The sequence below is a fragment of the Leucoraja erinacea genome, chromosome 29 (assembly GCF_028641065.1).
Source record: "Leucoraja erinacea ecotype New England chromosome 29, Leri_hhj_1, whole genome shotgun sequence".
Taxonomy (NCBI): domain Eukaryota; kingdom Metazoa; phylum Chordata; class Chondrichthyes; order Rajiformes; family Rajidae; genus Leucoraja; species Leucoraja erinaceus.
In genome coordinates, this window is record NC_073405.1 from 20,709,191 (window position 1) to 20,735,613 (window position 26,423).

The following is a 26,423-nucleotide window of genomic DNA, read 5'->3' on the forward strand; positions in this document are numbered from 1 at the left end:
ATGACATCATTGGTGCATTTGCTTTATTTCTCCTTTCTTAGAATACATCAAGGAATGCTTCCATGTAAATGAAAGTAGCTTCCAGTTTGCAAATATGGTTCCGCAAACATCACTGAATGATTATAGTAAAACTCCAAAGACATGCTATGGACCCTGGTGCCATACAGGCAGATTTTCCAGATTGTTGTTTGTTAATCCTACAAATACCCCAAGTGCATTTTAAAAACAATGTTCCATAGTATTACAACAGATTTTCCAGTGAAATCAATAAGATTAAAAGTACACAGCAATTATCCTATTGCATATGAATTTGTGGCACGGATAGAAATGGACGTGATCTGATAGTGATAATAGAAAGTGGTTACTATGTGAGCAAGATTGGGAACTAAATATACTGGGGTTCTGGAAAGGATAGGCAGGTAGCTGTGAATAGGTGAGATGGCGAAGGAAATACAAAATTGCAAGGAAAAGACTGGGCGAAATAAGTATTTTGTTCTGCTAGCAAAAGGAACAGCACAATCCAGTCAATAATCAAGAAATAACATGGCAGTTGCAGGAAACCTGAAATAAATAAATATTGTTGAAAACACTCAGTATATCAGACTACATTGTGGAAAGTAATATCTATGCAGACCTATGTTTCAGGGAGAAGATGTTTCAGCAGAAATGAAAAAGCGTGAAAATAAATGTGTTTTAATTTGCAACGGGATGGAGAGAACAGTGAGAATATGACCTGGTAGTGACCGAAGAGATATCAAAATGTGGTGGTGCTAGCTGAACGAGGGTGGGGGCGAAATCTTGCTAAATTGCTGTATGCTGACAATGCTGGTCTTTTAACTTCAAGCCTCCAACTGACATTTTAATCTCATCAACAAAATCCATCTCTCCACACTGACTAAAGATCTCAAATTTGCATTGGATTTATTTGGGCCTATTTGTTATTTCACAGGCTGAAACAACTTTGCTTCTTCATTGTTATTATAGCACTTCAAGCTTTATAAATAGCTGCTAGATCCTGTTTCACTTCCATTTTTTACGAAGAAATGACCCATTGCATCTTGAGCCCTTCCTGTGTGTTGCACACTTTCAGTTCCTGCAATTTATGTGATTCTCTGGTGTTCTTTGACCAGTGCGCAAGCTGATCTTTCCTCATTGCAAAAACTGTGCCATACTTGGATTGCATCAGAAGTCCAAAAGTCAGGGACACACATCTTAACCTCAGGTTGGTCTGCTTTGCACGTTAATTTTTAAATTGCAACCTTAAAACGTGAATTTTTTTTTTTCATTTGTCTAAAATGTTATGCTTTATAACATCATCATTTCTATTACAATTTCTCCTGAATGGGCTATTTCCTTGAACAAAGTTAACTTTCCATTTTCTCATTGGATAGAGTTGTGTCGCCATGTGGAAAAATATCACCATTATCCTTTTCATATCAGGTAAGGTAAATACATTGCATTAAGTGATAATAGAGTAGAAACCGATATTTCTAATTTATTCAGAGACTAATTAATCTTTGTTTACTAATGTGCATGTAATAACTAATAGTTTCTCAGCTTGCATATTCTCTAGAATTACAATAGATTTCAAATAATTTATACTCGATTATCAGGATTCTTAATTATAAGCTTCACTTGTTTCTTTTCTCATGTAGGTTATCCCTACATTTCTGAAAGTGTAACCTACAAGTTTCAGAAAACTGCCAAATCATTTGAGGAATCTAAAGGTTATTGTACCACAGAGTTTGATGGTCTAGCTCACATCTACAATGCAGAGCAGCAACTGGCTTTATCACAGGTTGTAGATGGTCCTGCTTGGATCGGAGTATCAAAATGTGGTGAAAATTGGTGCAATACTGGCTCAAATAGGATGATGTCCTACACAAACTGGGCTGCAGGAGAGCCAAACAACCACCGCTCCCGCATAAATGGAGAGGAGGATTGTGTCGAGATGCTCAGAAGCCATAAATGGAATGATGAAAATTGTTCTCATAAAAAGCACTTTGTCTGCCAGAAATGTAAGTAGTACTTTTCATAATCACAAAGACATGTTGAGGTATTATCAAGTGTTCCAGAGGTCTACAAGATCACGTGTCATTGGATTTTATTATTTAGTAACACTGTTAGGATTAATATAGCTAAAGATTTATCATTCATTCACAATGTATGTGCAGCATACCAAGAAGGGAAGAGATGATTCTGAGCAAGAGGTGGAATTTAACTGTGGAGAGCCCACACGATAATTAGAAGTAGAGGTCTTTTAAAAGGCTTTTGAAAGATAGTAATGAAATATAGCTTGTTGGAATTGTTCCAAAGAGTAGATTAGAGTAGAGCAAGGTAGTATGATAGGTAGTATGATAGGACATGCAATAAATAAAAATTGTAGGCAAACAGAGTGAAGTGGGATCAATGGAAACAATAACTCGGATTAGGAGGAACAAAATTACAGATTTTTAATAAAGTGTATGACATTCATAAAACAATGGTTAGAGATTGCAGACTAGTTAGGGAATGAGTGGACGAGAACCCTGTGCAGCTAATCCGATATCCTTCTGTTAGTGACAGACTTATGAAAGATAACATCCCAATGTAGATTGGGCAGATTGCCCGAAAACAGTTTTACATCTTTCTGATTTTGATACACCACATAAATGCATGGAAGCAATATGATTTCCCCCCCATTTGCGTAGCTGCAGATTTAGCAAATTCAGCATTGTAAATGATTGGGAAAATTGAGAGTGATTAAGTATTTTTAATCAACTACTTTTTCAGTTCAAAGTTCCATTTAAGGGTCAGGTGTTAAACTGCATCAGAAATTGTCCAACTTCATTAAAGTTGAGAATTAATTGCATGTAAATTGCATGAGATCAGCATGTTCATTAACTAGGATCGAGTCTGATATTCTATTACCGCAGGATTTTGTGTAGCAGCCATTGTTCACCATAGTTGTTATTAATTGTAAAGGAGTTAAGTCTGACACACTGTAACTTTACTGAGTCTTTAATAAAGGCACATCTTATGCACGTCCCAGTACTGACTGCATCTAGTCTTCAGGCGTACTGGAACCAAGCGAGGAGCAAAGGGAAGATATCACAGTTATACTGAGATGACTAAGGCGTGGGTAGTGGTATTGAGGTAGCTACATTATAGGTTGCATGCATAAACCATCTACATTAATGATTTAGATGAAGTTGTATAGGTTGCTGTGCATATGCTCGCTGATTATACAATGGAATGTTTGAGACAATGTGAACAAACTTTGGGGAGATTCTGATTTAGTGGGAGTCTGAAATGCCCTATGGTATCAATAGATACGTGACTTGTAAGATGTTTGATAAAATTCCAGATTTCTATATCACTATGCGCAGTAAGTTTGCTAATGTGTTTGTTTTTTCTTCAGTAATTTAAATATATACAGTCATTGAGATGCAATATATTTGGACTGGCTTTGAAGAGATAATGGTTGCTCAGGATAACTTAATGCAAGCCATAAAAAGACACGAGTGTTGGAGTAACTCAGAGCAGCATTTCTGGAGAACATGGATAGATGACATTTTGGGTCGGGATCCGGCTTCAGTTTGAAAAAGGCACTTTGTTTTACCTTTTGTAAACGAGCATCTGCAGTTCCTTGTTTCTTCATTCTTCCATGTCTGAAATTGAATATTTTGGCCTGTAGCTAAGTACATGGCAGCACTTGCATTTTAAGTGCACATTACCAACCCAAACATTACTTCTGAAATGAATCATTTAAATTTTATATATAGTACCTGCACTTGCCTGATTACAGCAGATACAGTATTTTGCATTCCAATTCAGCCAAGAAAGAATTTCATAGTACCCTAAATCGGTGGCGCAGCGTTACAGTTACTGCCTTGCAGTGCCAGACACCCGGGTTTGACCCTGACTATGGGTACTGTTTGTATGGAGTTTGTATGTTCTCCCTGTGACTGCGTGGGTTTTCTTTGCGTGCTCCGGTTTCCTCCCACAGACGTACAGGTTTGTAGTTTAAGTGGCTTTGGTAAAAATTGTAAATTATCTGTAGTGTGTAAGATAATGTACGGGGATCGTATGAGGACTCGGTGGGTTAAAGGTCCTATTTCTGCATTGCATCGCTAAACTAAACAAAAAACGTAACTAAAATCCTCATGTTTTACAGAAGTTTCTTAAACTTTTGTTTTAATTTTCCTGACTTATTTACATCTCTGCACAACCCACCACATAACCCAAAACTAGAATCCTCTTGAGTTTGAAATAGTCCCCCAAACCAAAAGTGATATGTCCATTTCCCTCCACGGATGCTGCCTGACCTCCTGAGTTCTTCCAGCAGTTGTTTTTTTTTTTTAACTCCAAATTCCAGCATCCGTGGGCTATTATGACCCCAGAACTAGAGCACGAGGTCCTGCTAAAACTGCAGAAAACATAATTGAGGACTTCGCTGAAGGGCCTCTACTCTCCAAAGACCTTTTTATTTTTAACTGCCGGTGTGACATCAACCATCTCAACCTTTCCACTCCCGTTACCTGCTTTAACGTCACCCCCTCTGAACGTACAGCACTCCCCTCACTCTGCGGCAACCCCGACATTATCATCCCAAACTGCCCCCTCCCCCGGTACATTCTCCTGCAACAGCAGGAGATGCAACACTTGTCCCTATTCCTCCTCCCTCGAATCTGTCCAGGGACCCCCCGACAGTCCTTTCAGGTTAGGCAGAGGTTCACTTGCACCTCCTCCAACCTCATCTAACGTTGTTCAAGATGTGGACTCTTATACATCGGCGAGACCAAACGTAGACTGGGCGATTGTTTCGCTGAACACCTTCGCTTGGTCTGCCTGGACCTACCTGGTCTCCCGGTTGCTAAACACTTTAATTCTCCTTCCCATTCCCACACTGTCCTTTCTGTGCTAGGTCTCCTCCATTGTCGGAGTGTGGCTGGACTCAAATTTGCCGGAACAGTATCTCATATTTCGCTTGGGCAGCTTACAGCCCAGTGGTATGAATATTGATTTCTCTAAATTCAAGGAACTCCAGCATTCCTTCTCTCTCCATCCCTCCCCCACCTGTCGCACCAGCTTCTTGTTGTCAACCAACAAGCAGCAAACAATGACCTGTTTCCTTTATCATCGTTACTTTTTTGCATATCTTTCATTCATTGGTCTTTATCTCTCTACATCATCTCTCGTTTCCCTTTCCCCTGACTAGTCTGAAGATGGGTCTTGACCCGAAACATCACCCATTCCTTCTCTCCAGAGATGTTACCTGTCCCGCTGAGTTACTCCAACTTTTTGCATCTATCTTCGATATATATAGGAGGAGGTAGTTGTGACAAGTATTATAACAGCATTCAGTTGGACAGGTACATTGATAGCAAACATTTAGAGGGATATGGACCAAATGCGGGCAAAAAGAACTGGCGCAGCTGTAGAGTTGCTGTCTTACAGCGAATGCAGCGCCGGAGACCCGGGTTCAATCATGATTACGGGTGCTGTCTGTAAGGAGTTTGTACGTTCTCCCTGTGACCTGCGTGGGTTTTCTCCGAGATCTTCAGTTTCCTCCCACACTCGTATAGGTTTGTAGGTTAATTGGCTTGGTGAATGGTAAATTTATCCCCTGTGGGTGTAGTGTTAATGTGCAGGGATCGCTGGTCGGTGTGGGCAGAAGGGCCTGTTTCCACCGTGTATCTCAAAACTAAACTAAACAGCATCTCCAGAGATGTGGATAAGTGATGTCTGAAGAAGGGTCCTGACCCGAAACCAGCATCTGCAGTTCCTTGTTTCTATGTTTTTGTGGGTTCCCTTTATGATCATTGCCAATCTACATTATTGTTTAATTAATAGATTTCCAGCAGTCACACACACACACACACACACGCACACACGCACACTCTATATGTACACGCGCACACATACGTACACACAAACTAACGAACAATAGTAATGTAATAATAACACTAATAGTCTATTGCAGTTCAGAGCTTATTTGAGGTTGTGACGTTTAATAGCCTGATGGTTGTAGGGAAGAAGCTGTCCCTGAACCTGGACGTTAAAGTTTTCTGGATCCTGTACCTTCTTCCCAATGGCAGGATTGAAATGAGTGTGTGGCCAGGGTGGTGTGGGTCTCTGATGATGCTGGCTGCCTTTTTAAGGCAGTGACCAGTAAATCACTTCAATTGTGGGGAGGTCAGAGCCAGTGAAGGACTGGGCAGTGTTCACAACTTTTTGCAGTCTTTTTCGCTCCTGGGAGTTCAAGTTGTCGAACCAGACTGTGATGCAACCAGTCAATATGCTCTCTACTGTACAACTCTGTATCTCCGTAATCCTATCAGGAAGTAGAGGCGTTGGTGTGTTTTCTTTATGATTGCATCAGTGTGCTGGGTCCAGCAAAGGACTTTTTAGTGAATATATAAAATCTGAGTGTTAATGGTAATGCTTTTGCTAATGTTGTTACAGTGGGGTGTACTGCAACAACCTGCAACAGAAGAGGCACATGTTCTGAACTGGTTAATGACTTTAAATGCAACTGTGAAAGAGGTTATTATGGAAACAAATGTGAAAATGGTAAGAAAAATTGAGAATAAAAATGTATTCAAAGTAATAATCCAGGTATCTTGTGATGTAATAATTCTTCAGTGGAAGATTCAATGCACATTGGTGCTACTCTGGTACCTTGACCTGCTGAGTTACTCCTACGTTTTGCTTTTTCCTCTTAAACCTGCATCTGCCTCCCTTGTGTCTATTCTCTTGGTGCAAGGTCAGAAAGATAGCGGTAATGTTTTAAGGTTCGGAAATTTAGCAAATCGGGCTGATGGTGTGTAATCATTTTTGAGAAGATTTGTATTCTAGATGGAAGTGACTGAGATATTTGCATAAATGAAAGGACTAGACTGTTCAGGTGAGGTAGCCGTTTAAACTAAATGGGAGAGGAATGCTGGACATCATCAATATGTAAATGTTAGATACAACATTGATGCGTTTCCTTTTCATTGAGGTCACTGCTATCAGGAATACATCAGTGTAGTGGTGATGGATTGACTCCTTGCCTTTAGAGGAAATCTGGATGAATTACCGTGAATGGAAGGCATATTGAGATAGTGATCGTTAACGCACCAAATGCTTCCAATAACTGGAGATCTCCGATCTTTAGGAATATGGTGATTACATTATGAGATTAGAGAGATTTTTCTTTCAGAATAATTTTTCCATCTCTGTTTTGGATAAGGCAAATTAACCATTTTGGGAAGGTTGACAGGGAAGGGTTAAAGTTCCATAGATGGGATATGACATTATGTCTGGATGGGATCTTCTGCTTCCTCCCACACTCCAAAGATGTACAGGTTTGTTGGCTAATTTGCTTGGTATAATTGTGAATTGTTCCTCGTGTGTGTGTGTAGGGTAGTGTAAGTGTGTGGGGGTCGGCGTGGGCCGAAGGGCCTGTTTTCATGCTGCATCTCTAAGCTAAACAACCATAGAGCCCAGTCGTTGCATGTGTAAGGCAGCCATTTTCACTCCACCAACTCAATGTAGGACACAAATTTAAAAAATACTTCCCCTTTGTAACTAACGGGGATTTCATCAATTCCTATTTGCATCAATGGCTTTAGCTTTTATGTATTTATTCTGCTTCCAAGGGAACCTACGATGGATCACAGGGTTAACAAATTTCTATCTGTGTATCATCAGGCACTTGCAATTATTGCCTCTCTTGAGAGTTTAGGATTATTTGAGTATGCTAATTTCTCTACAGTAAGTATTTTGCTTTGAGAAAGTAGATCACAATTCGCTGGCAGGTCAAAATAATTTTGAAGGCTTCAACGTTCAAAAAGCATTGAAACCTACCTGTTTACAGCAACAATTTGCAGTGCCTAGTATTACAACTTAATATTTTTCCTCTTTATGTTGCAAACAAGAATTGCCTTGCATTTCCCTTCATCGATCAGCTATGCCTCAGGATTAATGCTACATTATTCTCTGGGTCTTGGGTCGTGACATGGGTAAATAGGATCAGTGTAGGTTGTTGCGATGGACATATTGGGACTAAAGGGCCTGCTTCTTTCTTGTGTGAATCTATGATTAACTCCATAACTCCATGAGTCATTAGGTCTCTGATTGAAATCTGACCAAGCGATAAACACAGAACCTGAGGTTGATCACATTCTGACACAGAATGCGGCTCATTGTTGGACCCGTTCTTTATATGTGACACCAAACTAAGATTCTGTCTGCTCTCTCAAGTAAGTTCGATAAATTCCAAGGCACTCTTTCTTAGAAAAGGACACGAGATCTCCTTTGTCTTCTGGCCAACATTAATTCCATTCTCAACAATACTACAAAACTAGATGTCAGAGGTTAAGGGGGTACTTAATAGAAATATATAAAATTGTGAGAGGCATAGATAGAGTAGACAGTCAGAACCTTTTTCCCAAGGTGGAAATGTCAAACACTAGAGGGTGTAGCCGTACGGTGAGAGGAGGAAGATTGAAAGGAGATGTTCGCGGCAAGTTTTTACGCAGGGATTGGAGGGGGGGGGGTCTGGAACCCACTGCCAGGGGTGGTGGTAGAGGCAGATATCATAGTGGTACTTTAAAAGGCTTTTAGATAGGCATACGGAAGTAGAGGAAATAGATGGATATGGATCAGATACAGGCAGATGAGATCAATTTAACTTGCAATCATGTTCAGCACTGACAGTTGGCTGAAGGGGCCATTCCTGTGTCATCCTGTTCTATGTTCCAAAAAATGAGTTATTGGTTGCTATCTTTTACATAGCACAATGGTGTTCACACTTTAAAATGGCTTAATTAGCTACAAAATGCATTGTCTGTAAAAAAAAAAAGGCATCTTGTATGTTTAACTATTTTTAATGCGTTCTTTTGCAGTTAAAATATGTCCACATTTTGTAAAACCAAGCAATAGTGAAGTTAAATGCGAAGGCTTGCACGGAGAGAACTATTTCCAGTCTGTGTGCACGCTCACTTGCGATCAAGGATTTATTTTGAAAGGGAACAATTCAATCACATGTCAAGCGTTTGGTCGATGGACAACTTACAACACAGTCTGTCAAGGTTAGTGCGCTGGTCTGTTTAACACAAACTGTGGCATTTGACAGAGCACAAGAGTTCAATTAAATTGAATAATTTAAGTCATAAAATAAGTCATAAGGATCTGTAGGCACTGGAATTTTGAGAAAAACAAAAAATGCAGGAGGAACGCAGTGGGTCAAGCAGCATGGGCGAATGGAATGATTCCCAATGATGTATCAAATAACGTAGCCTGCTTAACACAACCCTACTGAGCATAATTGACGCTTCATTGCTGGGGAAGGTGGTATGGGAGGGAGCTCTGACTTTGGTTTGCTTATCTTTCTAGAAAACGTGGAGTATTTTGTGGACATTCCCTTTGCAGATGCTGCCTGACCCATTGAGTATCTCCAGCACTTTGTGATTTGAATAGTTTTCCGGTTTCCCCAACACAAACATTTGTACAAACACTGTCAATGATATACCTGCTCAAAAGAAGTGTAATTGCCAGCACTTGGAGGTGTCTACAGACTGAGACCTTCAATCCGGCATAAATCTCCTGATCTACAATGCAACTGTGAATCCGACCCTACCTGTAATTGTACGCAGTGCTGGTGAGGCGTCCCTTTGAATACTATGCTCTGTTGGTCCTCTTATCTAGAAAAGCATAGAGCACAGGAGGCAATCCAAAGGAAATGCAGCAAGCTAATTCCTGGGGAATGAAAGGGTTTTGCTATTAGGAGAGACTCAACTTTAAGTTCTGTATTCCCTGGAGTTTGGAAGAAAGAAGGGCGACTTTATTCAGATATATAAGATCCTTGACAGGGGAGATGTTTCGATGTTCCCACAAGTGGGAGAATCATGAACAAGAGGATGTAGATACAAAATAATGAGCTGATCATTTAAAACAACGGTTTGTGGAAATGTATTTTCTCAGAGAGGACTGAATCTATGGAATTCTCTGCTCCCGAGGTTGGTAGTGGCCAAATCATTAGGTATATTTCAGTTGCTCTGAAACATCTGTTATTTTCCACGAACCATTAGTTCTTGAATTGAACTGCACAACCTTAATCCTACATTGGTAACAGAACACGATGGACCACTTCTTCAATGATTTAATGAATCTTTGGTTAACACAAAATTCTTTGAAAGGAGACTTGCCTCTCCACATGAAGGAATGACAATTGCAGCACATTACTGCATTGCAATGCTGTAGGTTCATGTACTGGTAATACTCTAACCAGTGGGGATGCAAGAACTAAACCAATGAGTACAATAAGCTAAACTGACACCTACATTGTAGTGGACTTCTATCGGCTGCTTGAGCTGTTTATCTCCAAATCCTTGTAAACGATGTAAACAACGTATCTCATGTGAAATCTCAACAATGGGTCTTGCAATACTTATACAAAAACTACAGCAAGGCTGCAGGCTGAGTTTGAGTTTAGCTTATTGTCACGTTTACCGAGATACAGTAAAAAGCTTTTGTTGTATGCTAACCAGTCAGTGTACAGATACATGATAAAGGAAATAATGTGAATAACCTTTACTGCAAGATAAAGCCAGTAAAGTCCAATCAAAGATAGTCCGAAGGGTAGAGGTAGTTAGAATGAGACTGCATTCTCTGCCTGAGTCTTGCAATGTTTGGAACCACTTATGGCATGGATTTGCTCAGCATTGACTATCACTGGAGCTGTGTGGCTTGACATACACTATGAAGACATGCATCATTCTGAGACCCACCCTTAGAACTCCATTACTATGTCCTCTCCATGGTGGACATAGTCTGCTGCTGTAATCTGGGAGAACTCTTTAAAGCTGGACGGCACGGTGGTGCAGCGGTAGACTTGCTGCCTTACCGGGGCAGAGACCCGGGTTCAATCCTGTCTACGGGTGCTTGTCTGCACCGAGTTTGTGCGTTCTCCCCATGACACCCGTGGGTTTTCTCCGGGATCTTCGGTTTCCTTCCATACTCCAAAGACGTACAGGTTTAAAGGTCCATTGGCTTGGTATAATTGTGAATTATCTCTAATATGTGTAGTTTGCGCGGATCGCTGGTTGGCGCCCACTTGGTGGGCTGAAGGGCCTGTTTCCGTGCTGTATTCCTAAATTAAACTGAGCCCTGCTTTCCATGATTCCTGGTGGGAAGAGTAGAGGTGATTTCTATAAACTGTTGCCATTGCAAAACTGTGGGTTGCATTTTTAGCAGCAGATGGTGAAGGCCATCTGAATTTTTTTTTTCACAGCTTAATTTCACCAAAGTTATGATTTATTGAAGATAATTTCCCAACTGGGCACTAAAGATCGCACCCAATGAAAAGTGATCTCCAAATTCCAGATGTTAGTCTTGCATTGATTTTACATGGATCTTGCCACATGCAAACCCAATATTCTTGGTTTAACTTAGTCTAAATTTAGTTTAGAGATACAGCATGGAAACAGGCCTTTAGGCTGCCCACGCCGACCATTGATCAACCGTTCACACGGGTTCCAGTTTATCCCACTTTCTCATCCACACCCGACACATTAAGGACAATTTTATAAATGCCAATTGACCTACAAACCCACACGTCTTTGGGATGCGAGGAAATAACCAGAGGAAACCCAGGCAGTCACAGGAGAACGTGCAAACTACGCTCAGCCAGCGCCCGTGGTCAGGATGGAACACGGGTCTCTGATGCTGCAGCTCTATCAGCTGTGCCCTGTGCCACCCTTTCTATTCATGGAAACTTCCCATTTCCAAAATCCAAGGGCAGGAAATCCTCTGGAATCTGACTTTCTTTCTTGGTCGGTGTTGGCCTAAGTGCCTGTTTCCTTGCTGTATCTCTAAACTAAATTAAAACCAAGTTAAGCCTTTCTTTCACACACAAAAAAACAATGTGGTGGACGAACTCAGCAGTCAAGGCAATGCCCTCTCCATTTCCCTCCACAGAGGTTGCCTGCAGCTGAGTTCCTCCAGCATTTTGTGTTTTGCTGAAGATTCCGCCATCTGCAGTCTCTTGTGTATCAGTTCGTTCTCAAAAGCTGTGCAAATGCAGTGGTTGGAAAAATTAATTGACCTAATACTCATGTTTTTCTTTTGTTGTGGAGCTCTAGGTGCTGTTAATCACCACAAACTGATCCTCATCGTTATTACCGTGGGGGCAGGAGCAGTAATTCTGTCAATAATATCAGTGATCATTTGGTGGCGTTGTCGAAGCCGTCGAGGTAACTAATGTTGAGACCGTAATCAGCATTAAGCTGCTTAAAATGCTTCAGTCGTTCAGAGTTGAGGGTGACCAGCTTCTGCTTACTGTGCAGTGCTAACAATGTTCTGCAGTTTAGTTTAGTTTAGAGATACAATGTGGAAACTGGCCCTTCCTCCCACCAAGTCCGTGCCGCCCATCGATCATCCATTCACACTAGTTCTATCCTACATGCCAGGGTCAATTTATAGAAGGACAATTAACCTACAAACCTGCACATCTTTGGGATGTGGGAGGAAACTGGAGCACCAGGCGAAAACCCACGCGGCCACAGGGAGAATATACAAACTCCAGAGAGACCGCACTTTAAACCCTTGGATACAGCCCATCGGGATAAGGAGGCTTATCAGTCTGCAACTCCATGATAAGGCAAAGAGAAGGAGTGTATATCGGAAGTTAACCAGGGTGTTGATACTTTTCTGTAGCCACTGAAATAAATACAGAGCTGGCGAAGAGAGGGGCAATGACAAATTTTAACAACAATCTATAATTTAAGCACAGTAGGTTTGGAATTTTTAGTTTGTTAATTTATTTGTTTTATTTTCTAATTTGCTTTAGAACAAGCCAACAGCACCAATGACCCGTGAGTATTAGAATATCAGTGGTCTTAGTTACTTCAGGATTGCTTGCGGATCAAGAATGCTAAAATAATTGTCACTTATAACAGCATAAAACAATGATTGTGTGACTGATATTTGGAAACAATCTGAACAAATTCCGTTTTTGCTGACTTTGGAAGAAATCAGGTACTCTGAAAGTATTGACTTGTATCGAACTTGTACCACCTGTGGCACCGTGGTTTCTCTGGTGTTAGGGACTGAGGGGAGACCTAGTAGAAGCATGGAAAATTATAAGCAGAATAGATAGCATTGACATTCAGTACCTTTCAGTGCAAATATCAATTTCTTGAGGGGATAACATTTTAAATAGCCTAAGTGTCCAAAGATTATTCACAAATAATTCACATATAACATGATTTTTATATCTAGATTTTAAGGAAGGAATAGCCCATTTTAAATCGGGGGTTCATGTGAACGCGCAGATTTTATAATGGATATATCTAATTTACAAATGGAAGGAATTTATTAAATGCCCATTTAAATGCACAGAGCATGATGGGTGCCTGAAACAGGCGACTAGGGGTACAGGTGGAAGCAGATGCAAGATACAAATAATTTATTAGCCAAGTATGTATAAACATACAAGGACTTTGATTTGCAATACAGTCCTACCAAAAAAAGTAGCAAGACACACAACTACATAAAAATTAACTTAAACATCCACCACAGCACACTAAAACAATAAAAGATGAAAAGGACAAGACAGACTGTTAGCGAGGGGCTGCCATTGTAAACCAAATAGGATAGTGGTGTTTAGATAGGCACATGGATATTCAGGGCATGGAGGAATATTGAGCACATGTATGCAGAAGGTAGACAAAAATGCTGGAGAAACTCACCGTGTGAGGCAGCATCAATGGAGCGAAGGAATAGGTGACATTTCAGGTCGAGCCCCATCTTCAGATTAATGTAGGGGGCGGGGCGAAGAAAGTGAGAGGAGGAGACAGTAGGCTGTGGTAGAGCTGGGAAGGGGAGGGGAAGGAGGGAGAAAGCAAGGACTACCTGAAATTGAAGAAGTCAATGTTCATACCGCTGTGGTGTAAACTACCCAAGCGAAATATGAGGTGCTGCTCTTCCAATTTGCGGTGGGACTCACTCTGGCCTTGGAGGAGGCCCAGGACTGAAAGGTCAGATTCAGAATGGGATGGGGAGTTGAAGTACTGAGCCACCGGGAGATCAGGTTGGTTAATGCGAACTGAGCGGAGGTATGCAGAAGGGATTAGTTTGAGTAAGTGGCCTGATCCTGTGCTGTTTAATGTCCTATGTTCTCTTGATGATAAACAATGATAGCAGCTTTAAAGTGATCTCTATTTGGAAGGATCCAGTTATGATAGCATTTAGATTGGGTAAAAGAAGAGTAGTTAAATAGTTAATATTATAACTCTGATCACATTTGAAAGGCCAATTGGGTCAGGAAATGTCGAGGGGAAAATAAAATAGGAAGAATGTTTCTGTGTTGACTGGTCAGGGCTGGAATGGAAGTTAGGATGTGATGGTGGGTGCAGGGGTGGGAGAGAGAAGTGTTGATCCTGTAAACATCCTTCAGCTCCTCTTCAGGTGAGATTGGGAGGGGAGGATGTGGAGATCAAAAATGGAGTATAGGGCAAGAGTGAAGAGCTATATGCATTGCTTTAGTTTTTAGTTTTAGAGATGCAGCACGGAAACAGGCCTTTTTGCCCACCGAGTCCACAGACTAGCAATCCCCGCATATTAGTATTATCCTACACACACTAGGGATAATTTGCATTTATATAAAGCCAATCAACCTACAAACCTGTACGTCTTTGGAGTGTGGGAGGAAACCGAAGATCACGGAGAAAACCCATGCAGTAACGGGGAGAACGTACAAACTACATGCAGACAGCACCCGTAGTCAGGATCGAACTCGGGTCTCTGGCGCTGAAAGCGCTGTAAGGCAGCAAGTCTACCGCTGTGCTGCCCAAAGTGCAGAAAAAGTTTTCTTGATTAGTAAGTGTGTCAGGAGTTCTGGAGAGAAGGTAGGGGAATGAGATTGAATGGGAAAGATAAATCAGCCATGATTGAATGGCAGAGTAGACTTGATGGGTCAAATAGACTAATTCTGCTCCTGGAACTTATGCACTTTGTCGCAAGTGACCTTTTGCTTATCGGATGATGATCAATAATTTATGAAGATTCTTAAAAATATTAGAAATGTTTGCATTGGATAAGATTAAAGACCTAACCTGGATATTTCTGTCCACTTATTTTTTTCAAAGAAATGAATTAATCCATCTTTACAATTTAGTTCTAGCCCAGCACCTCAGGCGATGTCGTTATGCCCGAGCTCAGAGCTGTATTGTGAGATGCAATGGGGTACCATATATGACAACGTTCCCAACTCGCACCAGAACTTGAATGCACCAGAAAAAGAATGAAGTAACAGTGGATGTTGTCATTCAATCAGTTTTTCTAGTCAAAATTTGTGGCTTTTAATCGAAAATGTATCTTCGACATGCTGTAAATGTTAAACTGCTGTTATTTTGACTGAGTTAGTAACCCAGTTAAAATATGTAATGATCAAGTAACTTTAAGGTAAAAGCTGGGGGACAGTATTGGGAATAAGGCAAGCATTTGTTAACTTTGCTCATCTCCAGGCTGTGCTTTGTAATTAAACTGGAAGAAAATATTGGACGAAAAACCATGCGAAATGTATTGTGGAGAGCCAACAGTTGGGATTTGATCTAAAGTAGGATATGTATTTGAAGTCTGTATGTAACTTTTATGATTACATCACAGCATGGCTATTGTTTTCATATACTTAGAAATATATGCAGGCATCAGCCAGGTCTTGATGCACCAGGGTGGCACGGTGGCGCTGTGCTAGGGTTGCTGCCTTATAGCGTTTCCAACGCCAGAGACATGGGTTTGATCCCGACCACAGGTGCTGTCTATACGGAGTTTGTGCGTTCATCCCATGACGACGTGGGTATTCTCTGAGATCTTCGGTTTCCTCCCGCACTCCAAAGACGTACAGGATTGTAGGTTAATTGGCTTGGTATAAATGTAAACTGTCCCTAGTTTGTGTAGGATAGTGCTAATGTGCGGGGATCACTGGTCAGTGTGGACTTGGTGGGCCGAAAGGCCTGTTTCCACGCTGTAACTCTAAACTAAACTAAATAGGACGAGGTTCATTATTTCCAGCCACGTTGTAGTTTTCACTTCACCGGCATTTGATAGTGATTTCTCCTGACCGCTCACTACCTAATACAGTGAATTGTTAGGTCCACATATGAAGAAAGCCCCAGCTTCAGTCTCTATTCTCTTTGAGATTACTGCCCTTGCTGGAGAGAGTGGGTCCACTGCTCTGAGCATCTTAGTTTCAGAACTGGTTCATACATCGAAGAGATTCACAGTCCACAGTAGTTTGTGCTGGATCCCGCGCACAGGCTGACTGTACGAGACTCATACAGGAATCAGTGGGCACCTCAGAGTCATTGCTCCCAGTGGGTGTATAAAAGAAAGGCGTGCACTAGCGGAGTGGCTTGTTGGTAGTGGCTGTGTGGAGGTGAAGTATTTTGCAGAGGGTAAGAATTGAGGCTTTAACTCAAGCTTCAGCAAATAAATTGACAGTGGAATAAAGCATGGTCTTTGTTCTTTCTTTCTTTTGTAAATATTCCCTTGTCTAGTGCAGCAGAGATGGCAGCTGGGGCAGTGATATAAGGTCATAGTTTATAGGATCAGAATTAGGCCATTTGGCCCATCAAGTTTCTGCCATTCAATCTTGGCTGATCTATCTTTCCCTTTCAACCCCATTCTGCTGCCTTCTCCCCAAAACCCCTGACACCTGTACTGATCAAGAATCTAACTCTTCCTTAAAATTATCCATTGATGGCCTTACGTGGCAATGAATTCCATAGATTCACCACCCTCTGACTAAAGAAATTCTTCCTCGTCTTCTTTCTCAAGGGACGTCCTTTTATTCTGAGGCTATGGCCTCTGTTCCTAGACTCTCCCATCAGTGAAAACATCCTCTCCACGTCAACTCTATTCAGGCCTTTCACAACTTGGTAAGTTTCAATGAGGCCCTCCCCTCATCCTTTGAAACTCCAGTGGTATGTTCCCCCTGCAGCGATGTGGGAAGTCAGGGAGACTTCCAGTATCACTCAGCACTACACCTGTGGTAGGTGAGTTCAGTTGCAGCTCCTTACAGACCGTGTTAGGGAACGTGAGCAGCAGTTGGATGACCTCCAATCATCTGGGAACACGAGCTGGTTATAGACAGGAGATCCAGTGAGATGCTCATGTCTCGGGTGTAGGCAAAAAGCTGATGGTTGGCCACCAGGAAAGGGAATAGACAGAGTGCAGGAATCCCCTGTAGCCGTTTCCCTCAACCACAGGTATGCTGCTCCTTTGGATACTGTTGGGGATAGGTGAACCACAAAGTTTGACTCATTTGTTATTTTAGCTGATCTGCCTGCTTGAAATTAGCTGCTGCATTAATCCGTGGGTCAGTCGTCATACAGTACATCTACTCGCATAACTCCCAGGATCAAGTTGCAGTCCTGAAGAAAGGAGGTGCAATAATAAACTGTAATTATACATTTATTACACTGGCAACATTAACTCTTCTTTTGTGTGGCGTGCACAGCCTAAAGTTGTTGGACAACTTGTTCTACTTGATCTTCCATTTGTGCACGACGAGTTGATTGCATTAGTCGAAACTGGGCGGACCACGTGAAGGTTGCGATCTTCCACCCCGCAACATTAATTCTTCTGCAATGATTCATAATGTGTATGTAGGGATTTTGAATTTTTCAAACCTTATCTGAACTTCCAAGTCTCTGCATCTGACGATCATTGCCCATCTTCTCCAGTGATTACCTATAATCTGTTCAAACTGTAGTTTATGACCTTATGATTTTAATGTAACTTTTGTGAATCTATAAAGATAGTTCTTTCTGCAATTGTATTTTGTCGCCTTAAATTAGTTTCTATAATTTGCTAGTTTTGTACTGAAATTTATAATACATTTTTGTATTATCACCATTATTGTGACTGTGAAGCTTGAATGAATTTCTTGCTGAATGGGTACATTGGTTTTCTTGCCTGATTAGTTAGCCAAATTAGTTTTTCATAATTTAAGGTCTTCATTACTTATAAATCATTATTTATGCAACAAATTACTTATTCAGTCATATAGCATTAAGACAGTTTTTGGGTGATTGCTTTGGCACAAGAAGGGGTCCTTTGGCCCACGATGTCCATGCCGAACAGGATGTCAAGTTAAATTGACCTCCTGTGCCTGCTCATGATCCATATCCCTTCATTCCCTGCATATCATCAAAAAGTCTCCTAAATGCCGCTGTAGTACCTGCCTCCACCACCATACCTGGCAGCATGTTTCAGTCACTCACTAGTACTGCCCTCTACAAACAAAAACTTGCCCTGCACATCTCTTTTGAACTTTGCCCTTCGCCAGATCGCTGAGGGAGCCGAACACACCAGCCCCAGTCTGTGAGATCTTTAGTCCTGCTGGTCAGTAGGTCTTCTGTCAGTTTTGATTGTGGGTTGTACTGCCATCAACTGGTGGGACCAGGAAACGGCCAGCCCATCGTTTCCTGGTTATTTCACTTTATACTAACTGTTGTTTATACCAGTGGCAAAGCTCTTTACATGAGAAAGGACACAAAGTGCTGGAGTAACTCAGCAGGTCAGGCAGCATTTCTGGAGAACGTGGATGAATGCTTTTTGTCTGGAAAGATGTCTTTTGCATTCTAAATGCATATTCCCAACATGGTATTGCATTGATTGCAACTACATCAACACCAGATATGTATTTGAAAAACTATATGGAATTGGAAACTACAATTGTTAATTTTTGAGTAGAATTTCCCCATATATCAGATTTTTTTATTATGTGTGTTCACACAAATTGTGAGTTTCAGGGCACTAATAAGCCCCCTTTCCCCTATTGATTAAATTTGGAACCATGTGAACGGACAGCTCGCCGACGCTTCCTCTAAGCCCACACATCCATGATGACCGTGATCATCCCATTTGCCTACATTTGGCCGATATGCCTCCAATCCTTTCCTATCTCAGTACCTGTCCAAAATGCCTTTAAACATGGGTGGCTTGGAGGTGCAGCAGTGGAGTTGCTGCCTCACAGCACCGGTGACCAGAGTTCGATCCTCACTGTGGACCACTGTCTGTGTGGAGTTTGTACGTTCTCCCTGTGACCACGTGGGTTTTCTCCGGGTGCTCCAGTTTCCACCCACACTCCACAAAGACGTGCAGGTCTGTAGATTAATTGGGTTTGGTAAAATTGTAAATTGTCCCTAGTTTGTGTTCGATGCGGAGTCGGTGTGTTGAAGGGCCTGTTTCTGCGTTGTATCACTAAACTAAACATAGTAATTGTGTGTGCTTCCGCCGCCTCCTCTAACAGTTCATTGCAAATATTCACCACCTGTGTGGAAAAAAACGCCCCTCTCCTTTAAATTTCTTCCTTCTCTCCTTGAACCTGTGCGCTCTTGTTCTAGACTCTCCTGACCCGCAAAACAGACTCCATCTGTCCTACTTATGCCCCTCATAATTGTACAAGTTGTGCACAGCTTTCTATGTCAGTGGAGAGTAAATCCGGTACTCTTTCTTTGTAACTACAGTGCTCCTTTCCAGACAATGTCCCAGTGAACCGTAGACACGAGGAACTACAGATGTTGGTGTACAGAAAAGACACAAATCCTGATGAATCCTGGTGAAAGTCAGCCTTATAGTTCTGTGCTCATAGGCGGCACTGTGGTGCAACTGGTAATAATAATAATAATGCATTTTATTTGCTGGCGCCTTTCTGGACACCCAAGGACGCCTTACAGGACATAAAATCACAATACATTTATCAATATTAAAATCAAGTTGATTAAAAACAAAATGTTTTGTGTATTTTTTAAGTCATTAAAATCAGGGTGAACATGGTGGAAGTTATGTCGGGTATGCTAATCTAAACGGGTGTGTTTTGAGTTGTGATTTGAATTGATCGATAGTGTCCAGGTGACGGATGGGAGGTGGGAGAGTGTTCCAGAGACGTGGGGAAGAGCAGCTGAAGGCTCTGGCACCCATGGTGCTGAGTCTAAATGTGGGGACAGTTAAAATTGCAACTGAGGAGGAACAAAGTGACCGGGAAGGAGTGTATGGTAGCAGCAGGTCAGAGAGGTATTGGGGAGCAAGGTGGTGTAGGGCTTTGAAGGTCAGCAGTAAAATCTTGTAGTTAATCCGGTGGTGCACAGGGAGCCAGTGGAGCTGAGTGAGGATGGGTGTGATGTGGTCCGATGATCTGATGCGGGTGATGATCCGGGCTGCAGAGTTCTGAATGCATTGGAGGCGATGAAGAAGTTTATTGGAGGTGCAAGTGAGGAGGGCGTTGCAGTAATCGATGCGGGATGTGACCAGAGCGTGGATGAGGACTGTTGTGTCTTTGGAGAGGGTGGGGCGGAGTCTGGAGATGTTGCGGAGATGAAAGTATGCAGAGCGTGTGATATTGCTGATGTGGGGGCCAAAGGAAAGTGTACTGTCCAGAATGACGCCGAGACTTTTGACATGGGAGGAGGTGGGTATGGGTGAGCCATCAACTGAAATGGTGAACGGGTGGGTTTTGGAGAGTGTGGACTTTGAGCCAATTAGCATGATTTCTGTTTTATTTTCATTGAGTTTTAGAAAGTTGAGTGACATCCAGTTGCTGATAGCTTGAAGACAGGTGGTGAGGGCAGTTGGGGGAAGGGAGGTGTTTGGTTTTGTGGAGAGGTAAAGTTGTCTATCATTGGCGTAGCAGTGAAAATTGATTCCAAAATGACGGGGAATATTGCCAAGAGGTTGAATATAGATGATAAAAAGCAGTGGCCCCAGCACCGATCCCTGAGGAACACCATGGGTGACTGTGGCAGTTATGGATGTGACTTTATTTCCCTGGATGAACTGTTTTCTGTCGTGTAGATAGGACCTGAACCAAAGTAGTGCATTGTTGTTGATGCTGGTGGCAGATAGACGTTCCAGAAGAATTGGGTGGGAGATGGTGTCAAAGGCTGCTGTGAGGTCAAGGAGGATCAGGATGGATAAGTGGCTAGTGTCAGCTGCGAGAAGGAGATCATTTGTAATTTTTACCAAGGCTGTTTCAGTGCTGTGATTGTGGCGAAAACCGGACTGAAATGGTTCATAGAGGTTATTGTTTTGAAGGTGGACTTGAAGTTGTGTCGCTACTGTCCTTTCCAGAAGTTTAGTGATGAATGGGTTGGAGATGGGGCGGTAGTTATTTGGATTGTTTGGATCAGAACCTGTTTTTTTTAGAATCGGAGTGACAGAAACTGTTTTGAGAGATGTAGGGACAGTAGCAGTTGATAGGGAGGAGTTAATTATGGACATTATGATGGGTGAGATAGAGGGCAGACAGGATTTAACCAGGACAGTAGGGATGGGATCAAGCAAGCAGGAGGAGTTATTGGACTTGGTGATGAGTTTAGTTATTTCTTTGACTGTTGGAAGCTGGATAGTAGATAGGGTGGAGAGTGGGGAGTCCAGTGTGGAAGTCCAGGGTGGGCTGTTGTGAGCAGAAGCTGAGAAAGAGTTCAATTGGTGATGAATGCTGGTGGTTTTGGTACTGAAGAAGTCCAAAAACGTATTACACTGAGCAATGGAGGTGAGGTGATTCGAGGTTTCAGGAGGCTTAAGTAGTTTGTTGACAGTGGAGAATAAAGTCCGAGTGTTATTTTCACTGTTGTTGATGATGTTGGAGTAGTAGGAGGATTTAGCAGCAGTCAGGGCAATTTTTATATGAGAGAAGATGATCTGTATGCATTTGGTGGTGAATAGTTAGTCCAGTTTTCTTTGTAAGTCTCTCCAGACGCCGGCCCACCATTTTCATATGGCGGAGTTCAGGAGTGTACCACGGAGATGACCTGCTAAAAGAGACTATACGGGTTTTCAGAGGAGCCAAGGAGTTTAATGAGTGGGATAAACAGTCATTGTAATGATCAACCAGGTTAGCAATGCAGAGTGGGTGGGGGGGGAAGTAGGATGAAGAGAGTTACTGATTAGTCTGTTGAGTTCCACTTGATTAATGTTTTTCAGATTACGGAAGGATATGGCGCGCTTCAGATTGCGTTTAGGGAGTGGCAGATTAATATCAAAAAGGACAGTATTATGGTCTGAAATGGGAAGCTCTGTAGATTTAAGATTTTACTTCGGAGTCACGTGAGTGACTACGTGAAGAACCCCGCCAGGACGCATGCGTGTCATATCGCTTTCACGCTTGCGAAACGACAGGAGGGGTGGAGCGTTCCCCCGCAGTGGTAAGTTTGAAACCGCGACCTGCAGGTAAGTGATTTACTCTGCGGTAGTTTTTGTCCCCGCGCTATTTTTACACAGGGGGGGAAGCTGGACAAAATAGTGTCCACAAGTGCTGCAAGTGAAGCTGGCTGGGGAGGACCGCGAAGTTGCGGGAGTCAGCAGCAGCTGAAGGCACAAGCCCCGTAAGTGGGATCAGCTGTGCCGACTTTTGGTCCCGCGCCGGCCAGAACACCACGGCCGGGCGGGAGACTATACAGAACGGAGCCGTTGGCTTTGACAAGTCGAAACGGCAGGAGGCGGGGTGGAACGATGTTCCCCCGTAGTGACAGTTTAAACCTGGACCTGCAGGTAAGTGAAACTGTGGTCTTTATTCTCCCCATACTGTTCTACAGGTGGGGGAAACATGCACAAGGTAAAGAAGTCGACCAGAGCTGTGACAAAGCTGGCGGGGGAAGACCGCAGAGTTGCGGACGCAGTAGCGACCGGCAGCACAGGAATCACCCGTAAGGGAACAGCTGTGCCCGACTTCGCCCCCGCACCAGCCAGATTAAACACTACGTCTGGGCGGGAAGGCAAGAAGAAAACCAAAAGAGTCATTGACTGATGAGTCCGACTTTGAGCAGCCGCGAGCGGCTAGCGACTGTGAGCGCTGGAGCCGGTTGGAGCGGCTTATGGAGCAGAGCTCCAACATGACAGACTCTGGGAGATGGAGTCTAGTCACCGTGGGGATATAAAAAACACCCACAGCAACACCTTACGTAGGGCTGCACAGTGCATCTCCCTCGTCAGAGGGGAGTACTGGGGGGGTCAATTCTGGGCTGACCTTGAAGAGGGATTTGACGAACAAAACTACAAGTGTGCAGGGGGTGCAGGAAGGCAAAATCTACTGGTCATGGTGTCCAAATACATACAGCCAGACCACGATGGACACCACTGCAAAAATACTTGGGACCAGGAAACTGCGTATCCCTGAATGTTCCAGTCGTGGAAATAGCATCTGGAAACATGTCGGAGCAGGACTTGGGAAAGCCCTGGGGCTCATAAAGGCGACACCATTAAGGATCTCCTACAGCCAAAGACAGCACTCTTATGCACCCACCAGCAGAACAAGAGAAGCTGGTGAAAGCTCAAAGGCCGGGCATACAGGACAGCGGTCTTTTAGACCATAGCCCAGACCAGCCTTCCTGGAAGATGCGCAAACCCCCAACCCAAAAACAAACCCAGACACCGGCGCCTCAACCTCCACGAAGACCACACAGAAGAAGCAAACTTCCACTGGTAACAATGGAGGTAGGTGGGTCTGGTCCCTTACAAATTATAGGAAGAGTGGATAATACACACATTGGTGGGAGATTACACTCTTTTGGATACATGGTGTATATCAACTACAGACACTTATATCCTAAGCAGTATCCAGGGATATACCATTGAATTGTGCAAAAGGGGTAATGGGTTAACCCAACACGATTGGCTGGAATTTGTGTCTTATATCTTTACCAAAAACAAAATAGATGGTGACAGTCGCATCGTCATCGAATTGACCAAATTGAATACATTGTACTATATATTCAGTACAAAATGGGAACTGGTAACTGCTAAATAACTGATTTCCAAAGGCTACTCCATGGCTAGCATCGACCTAAAAGATGCTTACTATCAGTGCCTACACGGACTGATCACAAACGTTATTTTAAAAAATTCAACTGGATGGGGCAGCTCTGGCAGTATAGAGCTACCAAATACATAATCATATGATCATACTAATTGTGGGCATAACTTTGGAGTTGGCCTAACTAGCTGTAACAGCCGCCATACAATTGGGTGAAAACTGGGGTTATCATCCATCCAGTTAAATCTAAACTACCGCCTACCAACATAATGGATTATTTGGGGTTCACTATTGACAGCTCACATGTCGGTGACTTTACCAAAGGACAAGGCTACAGTCTTAACTGAGGCCTGCAACAACCCCACTGACATCTGTGAACCGTCTATCAGATTGGTAGCAAGGATAATTGGCATATAGTGTCTGCCTTTCCAGCCACACAATTTGGACCTTTGTATTACCAAAAATCTACAAAGGGCAAAAATACAAACACTCAAAGTTAATACTGGTCATTTCGACAGACCAATAAGCCACCAATCAAAGCTTATGGAATTAAAATGGTGGAGGGATAACATTCGGCATTGTTCCAACCCTATCGTTATCAGCAAACCCTTAGTGGTGCTACAAACTGATGCCAGTGCACTTGGTTGGGGTACTACCAATTTCCATCTCCATCTGTGGAGGTAGATGAAAGGCACAGGAGGCATCATTATCACAGACACTGGGCATAAACTACCTGGAAATGTGGGGTGCGTTCTATAGCCTAAAGTCATACTGCTCTGGGATAAATCAGCAGCATGTTAGACTACAGAGTGACAATCTGACTAATACAATTTGGTAATGGTGTAGCCAGAGAAATATTTGAATATCAGCTACTTACCTACCAGGTAACTCAAAATTCAGTGACAGACATCAGGTCACGCATATTAAATAAAATAAGACTTAATCACCAGTTACCAAACTGTGTTTCTTGGGAACCAGACCCTGGGACAGCAGGGACAGATGCTTTTCACTGCATTGAGGGGGCAATTGTTTATCTATGCATTCCCTCCTTTTCTGCATCATCAGTCGGGTATTACGAAAAATACAACAAGACTCAGCGTCTGCTAATTGGTAGCGCCGATTGGCCTACTTAACCATGGTTCCCTGTGATACTCAACATGGGTTTTATCTGTGTATCACCATCCTGAAACAACCAGATCATTGGTTCATCCCATAACAGGGGAACCCATCCATGTCAAAAACAACAGACCTATCAATTGTAGAGTCTAAAGAAACCTCTACTGCAACTGGGACTGGCGGACCGAACATTGAACATTATCTCAGCGGGCCACAGACAGTCCACCAAAAAACTATATCTGGTATACATCAGGAAATGGGAGATATATTGTCACAGAAACAACATCACCTACAGTTGATGAACATAACATCTGTTCTGGAATTACTGGCAGGCCTCCATTATGATGAGGGGCTCTGTTGCAGTGCCATTAACTGCGCCAGAAGTGCCCTATCAACATATCTATGGCGAGGATCAGAGCGTCATTCTGTTGGGACTCACCCCTGGTAACCAAACTTGTGAGGGGAATTTTTAATATCAATCCCCCAATAACCAGGTACTCTCTAAAATGGGATATGAGTATTGCCCTAACGTTGCTAAGGAATTGGTCTCCAGCAACAGCTCTGTCCCTGCAGAGACTGACGCACAAAACAGTCATGCTGATGGCTTTGGTCACGGCACTAAGGGTACAGTCGTACATAAGTTAAGGCTGGACTATATGACTTCTTCAACAGGAATATAACATTTCATATTACGAATTAGTCAAACAGAACAGACCGGGATCATCAGGCCTCAAAATAGAATTTAGGGATTACCCTACAGATATCGTCTCTGTATAATAAGACAATTATTGTTATATATGAAGAACACCAAAAACATCTGAGGCTATGAGATGGCATTACTAATCAGCCACAAACAACCCACAAAAAAGTGTCAGTTCAAACTATTTCCAGATGGCTGAAACAGGTTTTAACAACAGCTGGGGTGGATACTAACATATTCAAATCTTATTCCACCAGGGCTGCAGCTACATCGGCAGCTATGGAGTTGGATGTACCAATGAACAAAATCCTCGAGACAGCAGGATGGATCAGGGGAAAATGTTCCAACTATTCTACCACAAACCAGTAGTTAAACTGGAACTTTGCAGAGCCAATTTTAAGTTCTGTAATATAATTTCACCCCATAGATAGGGGCTATAATTTGTTGTTAACAATTTATCATGGATTTCAATGTTGGATTCATGTCTAAACATGTTAACACAATTCCTCCCACAGTCAATTAAGGCAGATGTGATGCATGGACTCATTTCCACGGCATGAAATCACAAAGCTTTGAAATCTTCACGTAGTCACTCACGTGACTCCGAAGTAAAATAGTAAGATTAAACGAGAACTTACCAGTTCGAAGTTTGATCGTTATTTTATGAGGAGTACGTTGAGGTAATACGTGCCCTCCGCTCCCACCCTTGATCATATACTCAACTGGTATTTTCTTCTCTAATCTTTGTTCAGTCATTACAGTTATCTGTGATTTCCCACCGCTGCTTTGAAGAATGACACGCATGCGTCCTGGCGGGGTTGT

At 42.5% G+C, this 26,423-nt stretch overlaps 1 protein-coding gene across 1 annotated transcript; it reads left to right on the forward strand.

Moving 5' to 3' along the window:
* The first annotated feature begins 438 nt into the window (after positions 1-438).
* LOC129711303 (P-selectin-like) lies at positions 439-19,550 on the forward strand. Its single transcript, XM_055658862.1, has 8 exons — positions 439-1,222; positions 1,392-1,440; positions 1,656-2,018; positions 6,448-6,555; positions 8,874-9,059; positions 12,105-12,221; positions 12,818-12,842; positions 15,146-19,550. Exons 2-8 carry the CDS (start codon positions 1,404-1,406, stop codon positions 15,273-15,275), a joined length of 966 nt encoding a protein of 321 aa, XP_055514837.1. The 5' UTR covers positions 439-1,222; positions 1,392-1,403; the 3' UTR covers positions 15,276-19,550.
* Positions 19,551-26,423: the final 6,873 nt, after the last annotated feature.